At 59.8% G+C, this 20,969-nt stretch overlaps 1 protein-coding gene across 2 annotated transcripts in view; it reads right to left on the reverse strand.

Annotated features, from left to right (window-relative positions):
* Nucleotides 1-1,180: 1,180 nt before the first annotated feature.
* LOC104372901 (ankyrin repeat and fibronectin type-III domain-containing protein 1) overlaps nt 1,181-20,969 on the reverse strand; it is a 199,212-nt gene continuing 179,423 nt past the window's right edge. For both annotated transcript variants that reach the window (XM_086622227.1, XM_086622226.1), the window contains 18 exons: nt 15,938-16,139; nt 15,442-15,649; nt 14,954-15,148; nt 14,574-14,687; nt 13,879-13,976; nt 12,772-12,862; nt 10,554-10,661; nt 10,200-10,299; nt 9,489-9,621; nt 8,171-8,290; nt 7,584-7,799; nt 7,065-7,231; nt 6,591-6,741; nt 5,613-5,781; nt 5,192-5,358; nt 4,447-4,657; nt 3,439-4,109; nt 1,181-1,468 (listed from right to left, as the gene is read on the reverse strand). In XM_086622227.1, coding sequence (XP_086478353.1) covers nt 1,181-1,468; nt 3,439-4,109; nt 4,447-4,657; nt 5,192-5,358; nt 5,613-5,781; nt 6,591-6,741; nt 7,065-7,231; nt 7,584-7,799; nt 8,171-8,290; nt 9,489-9,621; nt 10,200-10,299; nt 10,554-10,661; nt 12,772-12,862; nt 13,879-13,976; nt 14,574-14,687; nt 14,954-15,148; nt 15,442-15,649; nt 15,938-16,139 — 3,409 coding nt within the window. The remainder of the gene's footprint in view (nt 1,469-3,438; nt 4,110-4,446; nt 4,658-5,191; nt 5,359-5,612; nt 5,782-6,590; nt 6,742-7,064; nt 7,232-7,583; nt 7,800-8,170; nt 8,291-9,488; nt 9,622-10,199; nt 10,300-10,553; nt 10,662-12,771; nt 12,863-13,878; nt 13,977-14,573; nt 14,688-14,953; nt 15,149-15,441; nt 15,650-15,937; nt 16,140-20,969) is intronic.

Raw genomic sequence — 20,969 nt, forward strand, 5'->3', positions numbered from 1 at the left:
ACACGGAGGTGACTGCCTTGGCATGCCAAAGCTGCTTTTACTGCCTTGCAGAGCTATGAAGCCCAGAAAAACATTTTAAACTCGTGCTTCGCTCCCACACACGCAATTTGTGTGTTAATGCAAACCTCGACTGGGGGGAAAACATCCCATTAAATGCTCCTGGGAAAGAGGAGCCCAGCCCTTGGAATCGGGGCTGATGTGGGGGGATGAAGGCACGCCACGCATGGAGCCGCAAGAAGGAAGAGAGTGATACGCGCTCAGCAGCAGCCATCTTTACTATGGACCACAGGAGATCAGAAAAATGACCTTGTTAACAAGAGACCTAGCGGCGGACAAAACGTCATGCTGTAGGACGTACAGGAGAGGCCAAGCACAATCACCAGAACGAAACGGCAACCGAGGAGGACAGGCGATGCCAGGGTGGCACGCGGGGGGCTGCAGTAGGTGCCCTATAGCAAACCTCTACCGGTGGCATCAGCACAGCTGTGTGCACATCTGGGCGTGCACGGGGCTGGCTGCCTGGGTTCCTTTTGCCTTTAAAACAAGCCAAAGGGTCTTCAGCTCTTACACAACTCCAGTGTCTTTAGCACAATTATTATTCCTTTTTTTTTTTTCCCCAGGAAAATAAAATAACAATATTGTTTTGCTCCAAGAACTGTGTGCAAGAATTGTTTCTCCAGGTGCAGTGAAAGGAGGGCAGGTGGGAGAACACCCTTCTCAGTGCTGCCCTTGTGACTCGTGCCCTCTCCTCGTTGACACCACAACCCTCCCCAGCAATCCCAGTGAATCCCAAACAAGGCTTTTCAGAAAAAGAAGAAAGAAAAAGGTATTGCTGCTTCTTCTTGTAATATTTTTCCTCTCTCTCTCCCCTCAAATTTCCCCTTAAAAATGTTTACTTTCAAAAATTCCATTCCTGCAGAGATTCCTCCCAAGCTCTGAGGTCTCCGCACTCCACCCTCCTCTTCTGCAGTCAGAAAAACTGAGTCTCGATGTCTCTTTGGTTAAAAAAAAAAAAAAGAAAAACACAAACAAATAACACACAGCCCAGTATGATCCCATTCCACCCCGCGGACGCCTGATGAGAGGGTGTCTGTGGAAGAAGGAAGCATCAGAGACGAGCTGTCTGCTCTCTGGAAGCTGAGGTCCCCACGCCGCCCGGCCGGCTCCGGCTCTCCTCCTCTCATACGGTGGTCGCTGGCCCGTACTGGAGCACCAGTGGGGACGTCTCCTTGATCCGGACGTAGAACCGCCCCTCGGGCTGGGAATTTTGGAGGGACAGAGGCAAGAAGTCATCGGGAAGCCATCGTTCACTCTCATCGAAGGCGAACACCAGTCCAAAGTGCTCCAGCTGCTCCTCGCCGTAGCAGAAGGCGGCTGAGTCGCCCAGCACGCCGCGGGACACATCGTTCATCTCGAGCACCACCAGCTTCACCACCTCCCCGGCGGACGTCTGGCTGGTGATGTGCAGCTGAGGAAAGAGAAAGGTGGGAGAAATGGGTGGTAAGGGGGAGGAAAGAGGAGGAACCGGGGGCCGAAGGCAGCACACGGCGTGTCCTACAGCAGCGACCACTGGGGTGGAGGAACAGCCGCCCCAGTGGTGCCTGGTGAGTGAGTGGCAGCAGCCCGATGCGGAGCCACAGGCATGTGTGCCGGGGCCCCAACTCATGCTCCGCTTTCTTGCCTCCTCTGCACTTGCTGTGTCCTTACAGCTCAACTCTTGCATGTGTCACCTACGGCTGTCCCACCATCCCGTTACCTGCAGCTGGAGAGGGATAGTCCCTGCCCTGCTCCGGCCACCACTGAAGCATCCGCATAAAGTCCTTCTGGTGAGCAGGATCCAGCCCGTCAGACCAGCTGAACCACAACGGCTCTGCCAAATTCGCGGTGCTGAGCTGAGGCCGCTTTGGGAAGTGGTGCTAAATTTCATCCCATCCACAAGCTTGGGGTTCCCCCACCACCCCTGCTCTCCTGCTCCACTTTCTTGGGGACCGCCCTCTGAATCCCGAATACGGCCGAGAAAACGAGCTCAGCTGGGCTCTGGCTGCTAACGACCGCCGGGAGCTCGCAACTTCACTTCAAAGGCCCTGAAGTGGGACATCCATCCTCGCCCGGGCAAGGCGATGGTTTCCTTTGGCACATCCGTAAGGGCTCGCGGAGCGCCGCGAGCGGTGCCCCGGCAGGGTGGTCTGAGCCCTCGGCCCACGTGGACCCTGCCAGCCCTGGCCAAGCCATCGCAGGGCTCAGCTGATTGACACCAGCCGAGGAGCCTTTCCTTTGAACTCGGCTTTCTTCGAGAAGAACATCGTAAAACGCTTTTAAGCAGGCGTGTCCAGAGCTTTGCGACTTCAAAAGCCACGTGGGCAGCCCGCCAGGAACCCGAGGGCTGCGCTCCACTTCCACAGAAATCTATGGTAATTTCTCAAATGGAAAATAAATTCTGCGCCTCAGAGTCCCCTCCGCTTCTAAGGTCCCCGCTGGGTGCGGAGAAACTGGCTATCAAACCTCCCCAGCAACAGAAGCCGTCAACCCGCCAGCTCTGGCCTTCCTCTGCCATTTTATGGGCAGGCTGTGCTCGGGCTGCTCCATCAGCCTCCGCTCCGGGCACCGGGAATGTCGGAAGGGAAATTTCGATGAGGAAAGGAGCTTCGTGGCTGGGAGTGAAGGAGGGGGACCTGCCCAAGGCATGTGTCCTGGGGGAGCTCCTCCACCGGGGATCCCACCCGGAGCACGTGAGGGTGATCAGAGCTGGGGGCTCAGCTCTCAGCAGCAAAACCCTCGAGGAGAGGAACCAGGTCACGCCGTGGCTCCGGTGGACCCCAACGCCTGCAGCAAGGAGGTGGCTTTGCCCACTCCCCTTCACGGCTGGAGACGAGCGGCTCCTGCTCCCCCTTCCCCAAAGGCACACAGGGCTGGAGGGAGCGGAGCGGAGCCCCGGGAGGAGAGGCTGCGGGAGGGTCTGGGACAGGGCAGGGGGGCGACGGCTGGGTTTCAGTCTGGGGACCGATGTGTTCGACACGGCAAGGGAAACCCATCGAGGTGACCTTCGCTCACTGCCTGCCTGCCCTGCCCGACACCAACTCACTGCCAGCTGCTGAACCATGGACCAAGAGCTGAACTACAGCTCTGCTGGCTAGTCCCCCCAAAACACTCGACCCGTGGCCTCGGCTCGCCCCCTCTGCAGCCGTGGCCATCGCTCCTGCAGAGCCACACGCCCCGTCCCGCGCTGCCAGCAGCATCATCACCACCGCACGGACAGAGGGATGCAGGGCGGGAGTGCTGCGGGTCTCCAGGGGACCTCACCCCCAGACGGCGGAGGACAGAGAGGGCAGTGCCAGGCAAGGGGCACGTGAGCCCTCACCGCCTGCCTCCCCCATCCTGCCAGCCCTGTTCATCCAGGCACGGCAGAGCCACGGCGCTGCCCTTCGCAGGCTCCGGTACCTTGACGCTGGTTTCTTTGGAGAGTCCGGTTTCGTACTGAGGGCAGACCCGCAAGGTGACAGAGCCCGGCTTCTTCCCTCGGTCCGCCGAGCATCCGGGCTGCTCCGGCTGCTCCTGGAAGCTCTGAGTCCACTCAGCCGAGCGTGTTCGGAAGACGGGCTCGGAGCCCTGCCCGCCCTGGCCACTCTCGGGGCTGGGCATTGAGCCACTCCCCAGCCTGAGCTGGCCGCAGTGGCCCGCGGTCCTGCTCTCCGTCGGGGAGCTGTCGACGGAGCCGGGGCAGGACTTTCTGGCCGCCTGGCAGAGCGGTTTGGGGAAGTCCAGGCTGCTGGTGCGAACGCAGTACGCCTGCCGCTTCTCCGTGATGCGCAGCAGCTCGATCTGTCGGCTGGGCAGGACGAAGTCGCTGTCGTAGAGCTCCGGGGGGGGCCGGGGCTCCTCTGTCGTCGGTGCTGGTGGTGGTGGGGGGGTCTTGAGCTCGTGGGTCTGCAGGACGTCCGGGGCGCTGTCCCGGAGGGTGCGGGCGACTCTCCTGCTGCAGCACTCGGGCCCCGAGGAGGAGTAGACCAGGTCGAGCTCCTTCGGGCTCTGCGCCCTGCTGGAGTCGTAGTCGCTGTCGGTGGCCAGGAACACCTCGGAGGAGCCTTCCTCATCCGACAGCCCGTGCGAGTCTGCGAGGGGGGTGAGAGAAGGAAAGAGAGGCTCAGCCTCACTGTTGGCAACCTCGCCTGAGAGTTTGCACCAGACGGAGTCCAAGGAAGCCCCGGAGCGTTTTCCCCCTTGCTGTACACCCGCGCGGCGCTCACCAAGGCAGGGTGAGCAGTAGGGACAGCAGGGCAGTAGGGACAGGTCCTGCCCCAACCCAGACCAACTGCCCTGTCCCTACTCCCAACGCCGGCCCTGCTTGCACCCCCAGGCTCAGCCAGCCAGAGCAGCCCTCCTAGTCCCTCTGGGCACGGGCAGCCCCCCGAGCCCACTGGCAGGGGCACTGCAAAGCGAGGGCCTTACCGGAGTTGAGCTTACGACTGGTCTCCGGCGAGGGTGCTGGGGAGGGAAGGTAGTCGAGGTGGGATGAGGTGGATTGGGTTTTCTCCTTCATCGCCCCGCCGGCCTCGCCGAGGAAGCCGCTGAGAGACACGCCGCAGGAGGGCTGCTTGTACCGGGCGTGTTGCAGGGCATCCATGATCCAGCGCATCTCGCGCCAGATCTCCTCCATTTGCTGCCAGAGTAGGAAATCAAAGAATCCCTTTATAAAAGCAACAAAAAAGCCCCACAGCAAAACACAGGCTCTGCCCCCACACCTTTCCCAAGAGGTGAAAGCTCTCGGGAAGCCCCTGAGTCAGGAAATTCCAAGGAAGTGCTCTCAGGTGGGAAGATGCTCAGCAGCTGCTGGTTCAGCAGGACCTGCCTGCTGCAGGCACGGGTGCTGGGAGAGGGGGTGGCGTGGGGTGCTTTTCCCCATGTCCATCCCAAAATGCACTCCCAAAGGCCCTTTTCTAGCAGAGCAGGAGCCTCTGCCTCTCTGATCAGGATTTTTAACGTGATCATGGCAGGAAGAAGTTGCTGGACAAAAGCCCTGCCTGCTGCTGCCCGTCTGCCACGGCAGAGAAACCCCACAGGGTCATGGCCACCAAGAGCAGGGACCAGCCCCGTGTGGATGCTCCTGCAGCTCAGCCAGGGTGGGACTGTCCTGGCTGCATCCCATGGCTCCGTGGAGCCTGGCTCCCTCCCGGCATGCTCCCGCCCCACGTACCTGGATGTAGTCCTGAACCTGCTGGTGCCTCTGCTTGGCGGTGGAGAGCTCGGCGTCGGAGAAGGCCTCCCGGAGACTCTGCTGCGAGAGGAGCGACTCCAGCTCCAGGAGGGCGGACACCTGGCAGTACTGGGTGACGAACTCCCGGTCATACGTGAAGAAGTGGACTGGGAAGGGAATGAAAATTACCAGGTCCCCTTGCTGGGGATGCTCTACGGGCTCCTCCGTGCTCATTCAGAGCAAGCAGGAGGCAACACTCTCCTCTAGCCCACCCAGGGAGCCCTCGGCACCCCTCTCCATCCCTCCTGTCCTGGGGGAGGTAAGCTGGCTCCGGCCCACCTGACTGCCCATCCCAGCACTTGGGAAGTCTCAGAGGGCAAGAAGACTGGCAAGGATGGGTTTTGGCAATGCCCCTCCTTACCCAGCTCAAAGATCTGCAGCGGCAGCGTGAGGAAGCCGGAGCGAGGGGTGTAGGGGTTGTTCTGGCCCGGAGCAGTGCAGACGTCATCTGATGGAGGCAGCAGCAGCAGGAAGGAGACCTGACCCCCGAAGTCCAGCACCTCTTGGCTGTACAGACGGAAATCTTTGGCCTGCAAGAAGACACTGCAGGTAACTGCTGCAAACATCACCAGGACAACATCCAGCTGTTTAAGGCTGCTGGGGGAAGGGACTCCAAGCACATCTACTCCTGATGGACCCTCCTTATTGGCAGAGGAGTCCACAGGGACCACCCGCAGCCAAGGGACACAGCCAGAGGCTCCTTGCTTTTGGCATGATCCGTGCACCTCCCTTCCTCTCTGATTTCTCCCATCGGTCTCCGAACTACCGGTCCAAGTCACTACAACAGGGTCTCAGAGAAGAAGTGTCACCAGCGATGGTCTCAGCCCTGCTCAGAGAGGTGCCCTCACAGCTGCCTGGCCAGAATCATATGCCTGGCACCAGGGCTGGTGGGCACCTTCCCAGCAAATACTTGGCATTTCTGGGGGATATAGGAGGGACTTCTCCCCATGCAGTCTGGCTCAGGGGGCTGCTGCAATGTCCCACCACTGGCCAGGGACCATCCTGCTTCGGAGGGGCAGAGCTGGGCTGCTGTCGTGCTGCAAGGGCTGAGCCCAGCACCAACCCACACAGCAGGCAATAACGCAAACCCAGATTGGACCACCCTTGCTTCGGAGGTACGGGTGAGGGTAAGACAAACAGCTCTGGTGGACACTGTCCCTGGGCAGGCAGATGCTTCACACGCTGGTTGTCCACCACTTGCCTTCTATTTGCACAGGACTAAAATCCAATTGATGCTTCAGGCCCCCAGAGAGGGACCAGGGGCTGCAGCGCCCTGCCTGCATGGTGCTGCACGGCTTCGTCCCCTTTCTCCTCCCCAGACCTTGGCACCTGCCTGTACCTCTTGCAGTGGGATGTTGACCAGGGTCATCAGCTCCTTGATGGCCACTTGCAGCTCCTGAAACAAGTGGTTCTGAGAGGTCTTAGCCTCTGGCTCTGCAGGAACAGGCTCCTCCACGCTGACCATCTTCTGCAGCCATTCCCACTCCTCCCTGGAGTAAGGAGAGACAGACACATGGAGGAGGAAGCAGCTCGGGGTGGACCTGAACGCACAACCGCTACATGAGCTGTGCTCGCTCGGCTATTCCTCCCCAGATGGAGCAGCGCTCCGAGGGATGTAGGAGCTGCGGAGGTAGAGGGGGACCATGGTTTGCTCCAGCCCCAGGCTGCCCTGCACAGCCAGCAGTGGGGTGGAGAGGGAATGTCACGCTGCTGCCAGGAGCCCAAGGGCAGGACTGGGAGCTGATGGGTGCTCTTAGCCTGGATGGGACAGCAGAGCCCGGCTGTCCCTGGTGAGCTGCCCTGCAAGCCCTACCTGGAGATGTTGGGGTTGGAGCGAATCTTGACGTGGCACAGGATGTTGGGGAGCCGCTCCGGCACCAGCACTCGGATCTGATCCACGGCGCTGCAGAGCTTCAAGTAGCCCAGATAGAGGCCTGGGGAGAGGGCATGGCTGCTTCGCTGGTGGTAAGCCAGCTTGTCCTGGGGAGAAAGGCACCGCTGGGCTGAGCGCGCCCTCGCAGCCAGGCTCGCTCCTGCCTTCCTGGCGGGTGCTGTGGTGCAGCCAGCTCGGCTGGCAGAGGGCCAGCGGCAGAGCAGGCACAATCTGGTGCTGCCAGGATGAATCCAGCACCAGCCTGAGGCCTCCCCTTGACGCAACAGGGGTTTTGGAGGCTGGCTGGGCTCTGCTCCCCCTCTGTCTGCAGCCAGGACCAAACTCCCAGTGGTCCGGGCTCTGCCGCGGCCCTTCCAGCCCGAGGGGAAGCAGGGAGTGCGGGTGGTCTCGCAACAGAGCCCACCGCAATCCCCCACCGCGATGGCACCAGCGCAGCACCTGGACGGAGATGAGCAGCATGTCCAGCGCGGTGGGCTCCTCCGGGGAGGACACGGACTTGCGGCTGGTCTGCAGCTTGCAGATGGGAACCCAGCGGACGCTCTCGAAGGTCTGGTTGGTCTTCACCTCCTTCAGGGTGACGATGAGGATGTTGCCCTGTTTGTCTTTGACGGGCTCGAAGAAGACCTGCCCCAGGTCCTGGATGCCCAGCAGCCCCTTCACGATGGGATGGGAGGGCAAGGAGAGAGCAGCGGATCAGGGGACACCCTCAAGGTGCAGGTCTGGGCAGCTGGGATGTGACTGGGAGTCTCCCCTCTGCCAAATGGAAACCATTCTGCCCAGCAGAGCACCCACTGACAGCCCCCAGTCCTGCTGCACGAGGTTGCCACAAAGCCTGACACCCTATTGTCCTGCCAGGGAGGACAAGGCAGGAGCACCCAGTCCTGTTGCTGACCAAGCCGTGGGCAGGACTGGCAGAGCCTGGGCTCTTCCTGGGTGCAGCACATCTGCACGCTGCTCCCAAGGGAGCCCGGCCCACAGTGCCCCCCAAAAAGTGCTCGCATCCCCAGCCCCACGCCCACCCTCACCTGCATTTGCGAGATGGCCAGCAGCATCTTGAAGCGTGTCTGCAGGATGCAGGAGCAGGACGACTGGGAGACGGTGACACACTGCCGCAGCCACAGGATCTCCTCCCACATGCACGACACCTGCGGCACACCGAAGGGCCGTCACCGCCGCTGCCGGCCACGGCTCGGCACAAACCTGCTCCATGGAAATCCCTCTGCCTTTGTCTGAGCTGGGTTAGGAATGTGCACGGCCACGTATCAGCTCTCAGCAGGGTGTGACCTCCTATGCCACAGGTACCCCGAGGTGCCTCCAGAGCCTGTACCCGAGGAGAGCACCACGCTGTGCCCACCCAGATATATGTCTTCACCTAGGACTGACACCTTCTTATGTCTGGGGAGAAGCTAGCCAAGAGGAGGAGGGAGAAGACCCTCAAAGTCTCATCCAACTGTTCAAGGCCAGGTTGGATGAGGCTTTGGGCAACCTGGTGTAGTGGAAGGTGTCCCTGCCCATGGCATGGGGGTTGGAACTGGATGGTCTTTGAGGTCCCTTCCAACCCAAACCATTCCATGATTCTGTGATTCTATGATTCTAAGACAGCCTTCTCCTTTAGTAGATAAGGACCATCCAGCAAAAGGTCTCGGCCCTGCGCTGCCCACCTGCCCTTTCACTAAGCCTACTGCCAGCGGAGGACCGGGCAGCAGCACCCTGCGCGTCCTGCCCTGTACGGCAGCGGCAGGATGCTCTGCGCTGAGAACTGCCGGCACCTGCGGAGAGGCAGCACCCAGCCAGGGCGGCACCGCTCCATCGCCCACCTTTGGGCTGCCAGGGGCGGGGGTGGAAATGCTGTTCCCTGGGGGTTTCTCAGTTTTTCCTGCCAGCCGAAGGTGGCAGCGCTGCACGATGCCCGTTTGGCTCACCCCGGCTCTCCTGGCTCTCAGCATCGCTCTGCCCTGCAGGGTGCGCGAGGACAGCGGCACAGGGAGCTCCTGGGGACATCGCCAGGAAGCCCAGGAGCTGCCAGATGTTGTGTTTTTTGGTGCAAGTAGCTGGAGTAGCTCACGCTCACTTTGTGCACATGGGGTGTCTCTTGGTGCTGCTCCCAGATCCGAATTTGACCTGGGCAGCCCTGGCAAAAGCCCTGCAGTGCCCCACGCGTGACGGGCACTGCTGCCTGTGCAGGAAGGTGCCACAACGAAGTTGCTCTGCAGATTGTGACATGTCTGGGGTGATGGCCATCATCTCAGCAGCATCCGAGGTGGTGGCCAGGTAGACAGATGTGTCAGAAGACACACTGCTGCCATGCTCCAGTGCACAGCACAGGGTCCCTTGGTCACCCACCTTGGTGAACCAGAGAAAATCCTGCATGAGCAAGCAGGAGTAGGTGTCATCAATCTCCACCACAGGGATCTGGTCTTCATGGGTCACCAGGATGTTGTCGTCCTTGTAGAAGATGGCTGTCAGGTAGAGGCCCCTGCATGGGAGGGAAGACAGACTTCAGTGCCACTCTGAGCTGCCAGCTTCATTTCCCAAAGGGTCCCTCTCCCACGGGCAGAGGAGATGTCCTGCCCCAGGTCTCAGCTGCTCTCCAACAGCCTGTGGCAGAAGAGGCACATGGCTAGTATAGGAGCAGGACTGGAACCCAATGCTGCCAGCAAGGTGAGCCTGGCTGATGCCACAACCGATGCCACAGCTGATGCCATGGCCAATGCCCTGGACAGCACAAGGGAGGGCGATGGGGCCAGGCCTCTGCAGGACACACGCTGAGGTTCCTGGAGGCCAAGTGTGAAGGTGGGTGGTGGGTGATGCTCCAGCATGGCACAGGGATCTGGATACGAGCACAGCTTGGCCAGTCCAAATGGCAATATTTGATTTCTGGGTAATGGGACTCATCTCCACTGACACCACCAGCTCGCTCCAGGCAAGGACCCACCTCCCAGCCCCCAGCCCCCAGCTTGCACACGCAGCTCCCGGCCATGCCCCGGACGGGCAGCCCTGTGTCCCCACCGGGAGTGGGGGCATCTCCACCACCCCCCTGCACCAGCCTCTCACCGCTTCAGCGTCTTGAGAAACTTGCTGCCAGGGTGGAAAAGGTGCTTGAGGCTCTTGGAGACCGAGTGCTTCCTGCTCTGGGGCTGGTTCTTGCAGGGCTCTGGGGAGCAGAGAGCACAAGATGCTGCAGCAGGAGATGAAGGGCTGTGCCAGTAGCCCATGGCATGGCTTGCCAACCGGTGGGAAGGCTCTGCCAAGGTCTTCACTGCCTGAGCTGTCTCCCTGCTATGCTGATGTATGGGACAGACCCACTCCTAGTGCCACGTCAGGCCCCCCCAGACCACATCACAACCCTGGGGAGCCCGGCTGGATCTCCCACCCCAGCCTCCCTGCAGCACCGTGCTGTGCACTCACCATGGCAAACGCAGTGCTGGTGGACAGTCTTCACCTGGCTCAGCAGATGGTCCAGGGCTTCAGCTTGTCCCCTTCGCCGTGGAGCCCGGCCGTCATATTCCCGCCAATCTGTGGGGGACAGACCAGCATCACCCCCAGCGCCTCACCCATCACCCCAGCACCTACTCCTCTGCTTGGGTAGGCTGGGGGTAGGTGACCTCTTGGCACCACACCCGTGTGTCCCACTGGCACAGCATGGCACAGCACGGCACGGCAGCAGTCATGGGTGCTGGGCACCTCTGGGTGGGCTGGGCTTTGGGAGATTCCCAGTTTTGGACCCTTCTTCCCAGGAGCACCCTGGCTTTGCACAGCACCCCATGGCCACCAGCCACCCCACTGCATGGCCGGGCCACGGCAGAGGCAAAGAACAAGGTCCCATCCGTCGCTGCCGCACTTCACCGGCCTTAAAAAATAAAATTCTTTCCAGTGTCTTCTTCCAGGTCTTCCCCGGAGCTGCAGCTTTCCCCAGGCGAGCGCCGAGAGCTGGGCTCACCCCAGCAAACACAGAAACAAGGGCCCTGCCAGTGCCACCCGCTGCGAGACAACAGCGGGACCGGGAGCGGGGCCGGGGAGCCGCCGGCGCTTCTGCGTTAGCTTTACATTAACTGCTTTAAGCACCCCGTGTCCTGCCTGCTGCTGTTTTCCATGGAAAGTTCAGCTCTGTTAACTTTGGCTGGGGCTCACCACTATTTTTAGGAGCTTTAAAAACACCCGGGGAGGTGCCTGACTATATTCTGCTGGGCCAGGGAGGGATCTTGACTGAAGGGAGAAATATTAATGGAGATAAAAATAAATAAAACCCACTCCTGTCTGATTCACTTCAGCCGTACCCTGTATCGATGCCACGGGGATCTCGGTCACGGGGAATGTGACCCATGTGGGATGGCAAAGGGGCTTTAAAGCGGGCGCCAACACGACTGATACCCGCTGCCAGGACAGGGCAGTCTTGCTATACATATTCATGCACGTGCAAATGTAGTTTTGCATCTTCCCGCTGCAGCGGGAGATATACGGGGTGCCTGCACATCTCCGGCCCCGTCGCTGCCCATGTGCCACCGGACCTGCACCTCGACCCATACGCACGGTGCTTGATGCTCCGCAGGCAGCAGTACGCCTGCTCCCTCGCTGCCCGCTGGCGTGGTGGCAGGGGCTGCGTGCCCACTGCCCTGCTGCCAGCTCACCGGGACGGGCTTAGCCTCCCCAGATGCCCACGGGACTGCTCCTTCCGATCCTGTGGGATGAGGCCTCCCCAGATGCCCACAGGCTGCCAATCCTGTGGGACCGCCACGCGGTGGGGACCTGTCTCGGGACCAGGCACGAGGGGCAGAGGCCACCTCGGAGCCTGCTCAGCCCTGAACTTGACCCGTCCAGGCTGCTGCTTCCAGTTCAGCCTGTCTCCCCAGCGCTCCGGGGTGCCTTGTGTGACACTGGGTGGCTTTTCCCCGCCACTTGCCCTGGTGCCAGCATGGGGAAGACAAATGCTGACAGCCCAGAGCTGGTCTCTGGTGGGGCTGGTGACCCCCGTCCCAGCTCGGTGCCAGGGAATGCAGGTCCTTGGGGCTGGGCTGGATGGGCTAGAGCAGGCGGTGGCACAGGGGGGGTTCCAGGCCCGCTGACACCCAGGACTGGGACAGCTGTGACCCCGCCAAGGGCTGAGCTGGGGCATCCCACCACGTGTCCCCTCCGTGGTGGTGCACAAGCTTGGGTGCTTCAGGGCCGATGTCGCTGTGGTGCGAAGGACTGACCCCTCCCAAAAGGTGCCCTGCGCTAAATTACAAACCTCTGCCAAAAATCCCAGAGGTGTTTTTCCTTCCGACAGCGGAGACGGCTGCGTTGCTTTCCTTTTAACTGAGAAAGCAAAACATCCTCTCTCCTAGTTCATCCTCAGGATGAGCTGATCCAGGCAGCCTGAAACGGCTCAGCCTCCATCAGGCAGCCCAGAGAATTTCAGGTTGAAAAATGAATATTTGGCAAAGCTCCTGTTGGCTGGAGGCAGCATCCCAGACCCCCGGGCACAGCATCCCTGCCTGGCCTGAGACCCCAAATATGCCTCTGCTCCCAGGGCCGCTCCACCCCATTCCAGCAGTGAGAGGGGCCCCTGATGGCACAGGGAGCTGCCGCCTCCCCACTCCATCCTGCAGCTGGTGCCGGCTCCCACGGCATTCCCGGTAGTACTTACTGGAAGGGATGGCGAATGGGGGCACGGAGGCTTGTGGGGGTCCCCAGCCCTTCATGTTGTAGGCGGACACCTGGACGTAGTAAGCTGTGCCCTGTGAGGAGGAGAGCCACAGTCAGTGAACTGGCACCTCTCCTGGCTCCGTGTGCAAGGGCAGGAGGATCCCGCCAGAGCCCGGTACACCATGAGGAGTCACCGACTCTGACCTCCCCCACCTGTACAAAGCTCTTCTTATCAGACACTAGAGAATCCCCATGGCCCCAGGTGGGTAGTTTTTGGAGGGGGAGGCAGAGGAAGGATGGGATGTGGTGAATGCCCCTTGCTGGGAGATATTCTGGCCCCAAAGACACGAGGCTTTCGCAACCTGGAGGGTCAGGGTGCTGCCTTCCCTCTGGGGTGGGCAAGGATCCGGACCCCAGACACAGGGAGCTGGCCCTGGGAAGGGAGTCCCCAGTCATCCCAGCATCGCCCCGTGATCTTATCCCAAGCTCCATCCCATCATGGTCCCATTCCACTTCGTCTCGCCTCCCGTGTTTCAGGGACAGGGTGACAGTGCCTGGGGGGGGACAGCTGACAAGCAGCGTGGCCCCTGCGGTTCTCAGGCAGATAAAACAGTGGGGACCCCCACCCCGACCAGCCTGTGACCGTGCCAAGCTCCCAGAGCTGGAGACGGGGCTGGTCCCCCCTCTCCACTGAGTGCCAGGGCTGGCGCGGGGGGTCCGTCTGTGCAGGTGGCGGAGGAACGAGCCACTGCCTTATGGGCCAGGAGGAGCACGGGTGGAGACGGGAGTGGGGTGGGGGACAGAGGATGAATCAGGCGCTGGGTGAATGGACCCGTTCTGCTTTTCACTCCGGAGCCACACGCACCCTGTGCAGGGGGTTCCCCATTGCCAGGGCAGCCACGGCCGCACAGGGACAGACAGACGCCTCTCCTGGCTCCCCGCTCTTAGCTCTGCCCACGGGCTGTGCCCAGCACCACCGCGGCACAACCCTCATCCTCCTCCCCCCATTGGAATGACCCCACGGGCTGCACTGTGGCCAGCGGCTTTTCCCAGCCGTGGGGGCTCCCCCCGCAGCCCCGGACCCCCACAGGGCACCCCAAGAGCTCACCGACACCAGCCCCCGGATGGTGAAGTGCAGGTTCTTCAGCTTGTCAATCACAGCCTCCCCCAGCAGTGGCGAGAAGGTGGGAGAGCAGCTCCACTCCACTGAAAGCAGAGAGACCCCAAGGTGCCACGTGGCCCCGGAGCAGGGACTGGCCACCAGGGCCGGCTGTGGCACGTTGAGGGCCAGCAGCCACAGAGGGACCGCGGGCAGCACGGGAGCTGGAAGCAGCAGAGGGAGGGCAAGGGAGGAGGGGCAGCCACAGTGGGTGGACGGCACAGGGAGCTGGGGGTCTGCTCATCCAGCCATGTCAGACAGGGTCAGCACCCTCAAGTGATGGCTCAGGAGCTGAGGCTGGAGAAAATTCTCCCAGAAGCCCAAAATATCCGGTTTAAGTGGGTGAGGGGTGCAGGAGCAGCAGGATGGCAAAGCCCCTGCCAGCGTGCAGGATGAGGGGGTTGTAAAAAAGTGACACCCCGAGATATGCCTTGGTGCAGGACGGTGGCTTGGTCCAGCTCAGGCCGTTTGGGTGGTGGCCAGGCTGCTCCTCCTGCACTCCAGCACAAAGCGGGCTAGAAAGGGGCTTGGCAGCACTGCCCACACCCCTGGCATGGACACGGTGAGCACGTCCCCCTGGCACACCCGAGGTCCTTGCCATGGCTGTGTGTCCCCTGCACCGCTATGGGGACCCTGGTCCTGACCTTTGTACTTGGTGACGACGGCCGAGTTGACGCTCAGGGGCTCCCAGAAGGTCACCTGCACCGAGGAGCTGCTGGCCACGGAGAGGTGGACATTGGTGGGGGCATCTGGCACTCCTGGGAACAGAGAGCGCAGGGACCGCTACAGCGAGGACAGTCACTCCGAACCCCTCAGTGTCCCTCACGGGCCTCCCCTGGCACCCACGGACACATCCCTGGAGCACTCACCCCCCAGGCACCCATATAGCGAGCCCTGGCTGCAGGGTGCGGGGATCCTTTGATGGGTGCTGGCGCAGCCCCAATCCTGGACCATGCACACCTCGCTCCTTCTCCCAGTGCGGGGGCTGCCCCCCAGCCCCCCAAACCCTGCTGCGGGCACTCACGGGCATGCTCAAACCCTGCCTTCATGCGCTTGTAAAGCCGGTATCGCCACTCCCAGGCCTTGAGCTGCTTCTCCTTCTCGGAGCAGTCGGCGTTGGGCGCCTCGTTCACCACCTGCGCCGTCAGCTCGTTGACCCGCTGCTCCGCTTCCCGCACCAGTGTGGAGAGGTGCAGCGAGCGGCTCTCCAGGCTCACGACTGCGGGGTGGGTGGGCATGGCCATGGGTCCCAGGAGAGGAGCCAAGAGGAAGGAAGAGAAGGTGGTTAGGACAAGCCCAGGCTCCGCTGGCACCACGTCCCCACCCCGAGTGCCCATCCTCCCCTCTGTGGTCTGCTCTTGGGCTCCACTCGAGCCCCTCCTACAGCCTGCACCAGCTTCCCAGCGCCCAGTGACCACCTCCCCACCTGGACCCTGCTGCCTGGGGTGCCCTGCTCCACCAGGCTGGCGACCCAGTTAAGGGCCACAGCACGGCTGCCCCATGCCAACTTACAGTGCGGGCTTTCCTTTGCTCCTGCTTGGAGCAGGGCCCTGGCAATGGGAGCGTTGTTGGTCATGATGGCGATGTCCAGGGGCAGCAGCCCTTCGCTGTTGGGGGTGTTGAGGTCCAGCTCCTCAGGGCTGTACTGCTTCAGCAGTTCCTGCACCCTGTCCAGGTCCTGCAGCTCCACGGCCTCAAAGAGGGCAGCATTGCTCTGGAACTGGGCAGAGGGAGAAACACAGGTTGGCTGAGCATCAGGCACCCTCCTCCACCCACCCAACACCCCAGCCCTCCACCAGCACCCCACAAACCCAAACCCAAACCCAAGCCCTGGTCCCAGGGGCTCAGGAGCATTGGCTCTTTGCAGACATAGATGGATGATGGCCATCAAACACCCAGACCTGCTCCAGTGCAGCTTCCACCCAGGTGTCAGCATCGCCCACACACGGACCCTCCATCCCAGTTTTCCCAACCGCAGTGGTGCTGGATGGAGCCAGCGGGCACTGACCAGGTAGGACTTGCGGAGCTTCTCCTTCTCACCCCGTCCCGCCAGGCTGCCCTCGTCAAAGGATGTGTAGTTGACGCGGAATTTCCCCGATAGGTTTCGGTAGAGCCTCTTGGCTGCGTTGGGTGAGGAAGGACCCGGCGGCTTCCTGGCCTGTGCCAACTGCAAGTCCCGCATCTGCTGCGTCATTTTAGGGGAGGATGACCTGGGAGGCATGGGGAAATGAGGCACGTGAGGACATGCCAGGAAGGCAGAGCCATATCTGCAGTGTTGGGACCAGGGCATGACCCAGGAGGGACGGAGCAGTGCCAGGGCAGCGAGTGCTGCAAGGTGGACGCCAGTGCCAGCAATGCCCTCATCCATCCATTAGCAGCCAAATTCACTCCTGTCCTCCTCCCCGTTGCTGCAGCTGACCCCATGGGGGTCCCAAGGGGCTTGTACGAACTCTTCAGGTGAGATATTTCCTTCCAGACCCAAGTGAGGTCTGGCCTAGTGGTGCCCTTGAGCCAGGACAGCCGCGTTCAGATGCCCCAAGCAACCTCAGGCTGCTCAACTCTGCAACTGGTCTCCATCCATCGCACTGGGGAAACCTCTCCTTACTCTCAGTCTCCACTACTCAGCTACTCCAGAGATGGATGGCCCTATCTAGGGCTGCTTAGACCCCCTGGGCAGTGGGGGTCACAGCCCTCCAGCCCTGCACCAGATGAGCACTGCCCACCATGCAGTTTGCTTGAGACAGCCTCGTGCACCCTCTCCACCTCCATCCTGCTAGTGGGGACCCGTCTCCTGTGCTTATCGCCGTCCCTCAGCCCTCTTTGACGTTCCCCAGGGTCTTTGTTCCAGCAAAGGGCACCCTCTGAAAGCAAAGCGACGGTGGGAAATGGACAGAAGACCATTTCTAACAGCACCGAGACAACACCAGGTTCTGATGGGGACTGGTGACCACCAGTCTCCTGCTCACCAGCAGACCCAGGCTCCACAGCTGCTCCTCACCTTCTCCATCCACACCGATTAAGCTACAAAATCTTTTCTCCACTCTGATTTGGAATTCTACTTTAAATAGCCACGACCAGTACGTACAAGTCACTAGGAAAGCTGGCATCTTTTCCTGGCTTCGCAGCCAGGGAGCTGCCCCTCTCCCTGCAGCCGTGACCCCCATGTCCGCACCAAGAGCTCATCCCCAGCGGGCAAAGTCCCTGGCTCCAGTGCCAGCGTGGCCTCACTGCTGCAGGGGGCTTTTGCCCATGACTCATCCCTGATGGCACCAAGGGTTTTCACTGGCGTCAAACATCTGATCCCCTTCTTGCCGTAGCCCGTGGCACAGTTCCCAGACGAGGAGCATCAGGGCTGAAGAGCATTTAACGCAACTGCACTTAACACAAATTTCTCTCAGTTTTGGTCTTGTAGTCCTCTGCACAAGCTCTGACAGTGTGGGGCAAGACCTTCCCCGTATCACCTCCTTGGTTAAATATGGAGCAAGGGGTAAGCGCGATAAAAAGCGTGGCAGTTGTCTGGAAGGTCCTGCCAAAAGGCTACCGCAACGCTGCGCCGGTGGTGATGAAGTTTATAAAGCCATCATCAGCAGGCAGGATATTCGTAACAGCCTCGCTACGTGCTCTTCAGCGCCCTGATTTTGGGGTAGGCCCAGTGGGCTGCAGAAGGCCTTTAATGATTTTCATAGATTTCATAGATTTCTATGTTGGAAAAGACCTCAGAGATCATCGAGTCCAACCGTCCCTAATCCCCATTAAACCATATCCGTAAGTAGATCATCCACCCTATTCTTAAACGCATCCAGGGATGGGGACTCAACCACCTCCCTGGGCAGCCTATTCCAGTGGCTGACAACCCTTTCAGAGAAGAAATACTTCCTAACATCCAACCTGAATCTCCCCTGACTAAGCTTATGCCCATTTCCTCTTGTTCTATCACCCAACACTAATGTAAAGAGCCCTTCCCCCACCTCCCCACCATCTTTTCTCAAGTATTTATAGGCCGTAATCAGGTCTCCCCTCAGCCTCCTCTTCTCCAGGCTAAACAGCCCCAACTCCCTCAGCCGCTCCTCATAAGTTTTATTTTCCAGCCCCTTGACCAGTTTAGTCGCCCTTCTCTGGCCCCACTCCAGGAGCTCAATATCTCTCTTAAAGCGAGGGGCCCAAAACTGGGCACAATATTCCAGGTGCGGCCTCACCAGTGCCGAGTACAGGGGCAGGATCACTTCCCTGCTCCTGCTGGTCACACTGTTCTTGATACACATTTTGGTTTGGTTTTTTTTTACCTTTTTTTTCTGTGATATTTAAAAGCGGAAAATGATGGGGAGGTTGGCTCCTGCCAATCACTCATCTCACTGCCTTCAGCCTACGGATTTAGAGGTCTCGAGTGTGGCCCAAGCCGTGGTGTCGAGTTGCCGCCTTGGATTTCTCCAGGGATGGGGATGATCTGAACGTAGGGCTTTACGGACCAGACAGACAGAGGACACCAACCACATGAGCTTCAGGTGGCGAGACACCCCTAAGCAATGATGGGGAGGTCAGTGAGATGCACACAGCAGGGTCCTGCTGCTGCTGGTGGGGAGGAATCGGAGCAGCTCTCAACCAGGAGGGCACCACCATGGCGAGAGAGACCTGCACAACGCAGGGAAGGGCTGGAGAACCAGCCCTGGGCTCACTGGGACCTGTCTGGCTCCAGATGCAGAGTTCTCAGCTCACGGCCGTGGCAGCCTGAGCACATCACATGTCATCATGGACATGGAGCAGCTCCTGGCACGGCCACTACTAAGGCTCCTCATGCCAAGGGGCTCGGCACAAGGCACATACAAGCCTCTACAGATGGCAAATACAGGACCCCAGACATCAAAGGAGAGGAAAAGCATCATGCAGCTTTGCTGTCACAGGCAGACAGAACTCAAGAGAGAAAAGCCACCTGTGCCTGTGCAGGCAGGGCACGCTGGCAGGGACAGGCAGCCAGGAAGGCAGGTCCTGACCTACAGACCAAGCCTGAGAAGCAAAGTGCTACCTGACATATTCAGGAAAGAGAAATAACTGACTCGAGAGACTCTCCAGTAAAACCGTGCCTTTTCTCTTGTGCATAAGAGCTCCCTGCTGCCCAAGTCCTCCTCTCTCCACCCCAGCTGCTGCTCAGAGGTGAAGATGGCTCTTGTGACAGCCGCCAACGAGGTGCCCAATTCCTCTGCGGTTCCCCTTCATCCAAGGAGGCAACGATGCTCTCCCACATCAGGAAAGGAAGGAAGATCCCTAAAGATCCTCTCTGGAAGCTGAAGTAGACCCTGTTGTAACAGATCCCTGCTCCATCCACGCCTGAAGAATCAAGGTTTAAAAAAGGAGTGGTGCTTTGGAGCAAGCGCCCTTTTTTTCTGCCAATTAAAATATATGGCAAGTGACCGAGAACAGGCAGACTGCACAATTTGGAAGAAGTTCTTTCAGAGATGGTAGAAACAGAGGCGACACAGAGAAATTTCTCACTATTTTCCCTCATCTGATTTGCTTTTAACGAGAAGTAAAGAGACGGAAATTATTCAGAGCTCAGGAGTGAACATCTATCTATATTAAACCGGCTGCCCCAGAGATAAAAGAGTTTCCTGCCCTGTGGTTATGAGTCATCTGGACTCAGTGAAACAGTCTTGATTTATCTAGAGCTAAACTTCGTGGTGGAGCAACTGATAGCTGAAACCAACACCCACAGATGTTGTGCCCTCAAGGTACCACCAGCCAACACCAGCTCACCCTGATGGCAAAGCCCCATCCTTGGGAGAGGTGGTGGGGGCACGTCCCACCTCGTCTGCCTTTACAGTCTCAGTGTGGCCGAATTAAATTTCTCTCAACCACAATCAGTTCTTGTTGCTAATTATTTCCCTTGCCCACCCCAGCAGGTCAGTTTTCTGGCCGTGGGATATGTCTGCAAGCGTCAGGGAGGTGGTGTGGACGGTAGGTCAGCAATGCCACAAATCCAGGTACCAGCAAACTTCATGGAAAAGGCTGAGGTTCTGCTAAAGGATGTGTTAGGGCTGGCCAGACCCATCTCATGAAACCAAGGGACTGAAGATTTTTTTTTAAAAGCACATGAGGATGGATGTGCATAAGGCAAATTCGTTTCATCCGTCCTCTTGCAACGAGCACGAGCAAATCCACGGGGTAGTTTATAACGTTGTGGTTTCTAGTCTAGGTTTTAATGTTTCCAACGTTGCAGATCTTGGCCTAGCAACCAGTGGTAATAATCGTTGTAATTAGATGGTTTTAAGTGCATTTTGTTTAAGGGCACAGCATCTCCGAGCCTCCAGCAGAGAACCAGTCCCCATCAGGCAGGGCTGCTCTGGAGCCCAGACCCGGGCTGGCTGGCAGGAGCCCTGCCCATCAGGACAGGAGCTGGAGGTACCTGCATGGGCAGGCAATGACCGTCCTGCCTGGAGGCCACCAGACGTGGCCACTCAGAGCACGGTGGCCATCCCACGCCATCTGCCACCAGCGGAAGCCTGGGCTGTGAAAAGGCTCATGTGCGAGCGGTGTCACTGCTGGTGGCAATGCCCTTCCAGGCAAAACTTGAGGCTGCCCAGTCCCTGCCACCCCCCACGCCGGCCGTGGAAAGGATTAGCTCATGGAGCGGCAGACATGAGCTCAGCACCACGTTCCCATCCTCGGGGTCGGCGTGGGCGGCTGTTGCTTTGGGAAGCTGCTCCCCGCCGGCTGCAGCCAGATGCAGCAGAGACAGAATCCGCCGGGCTCCATGCACGAGGAAAAGGGAGCTCGAAGGATGGAGGATGACGGTGTTAATGCTTTGAAAGGGTGAGAAGGCTTGGGGCATGGAGGAGAAGGAGGAGGGAGGTGATTCCGCCTCTCTGCTCTGCTCTCATGAGACCCCCCTCTGCAGTGCTGTGTTCAGCTCTGGGGTCCCCAACATCAGAAGGACATGGAGATGTTGCAGCAGGTCCAGAGGAGGCCACGAAGATGATGCGAGGGCTGGAGCACCTCTGCTATGGAGACAGGCTGGGAGAGTTGGGGTTGTTCAGCCTGGAGAAGAG

This window comes from Tauraco erythrolophus, chromosome 17 (genome assembly GCF_009769465.1).
Source record: "Tauraco erythrolophus isolate bTauEry1 chromosome 17, bTauEry1.pri, whole genome shotgun sequence".
NCBI lineage: Eukaryota > Metazoa > Chordata > Aves > Musophagiformes > Musophagidae > Tauraco > Tauraco erythrolophus.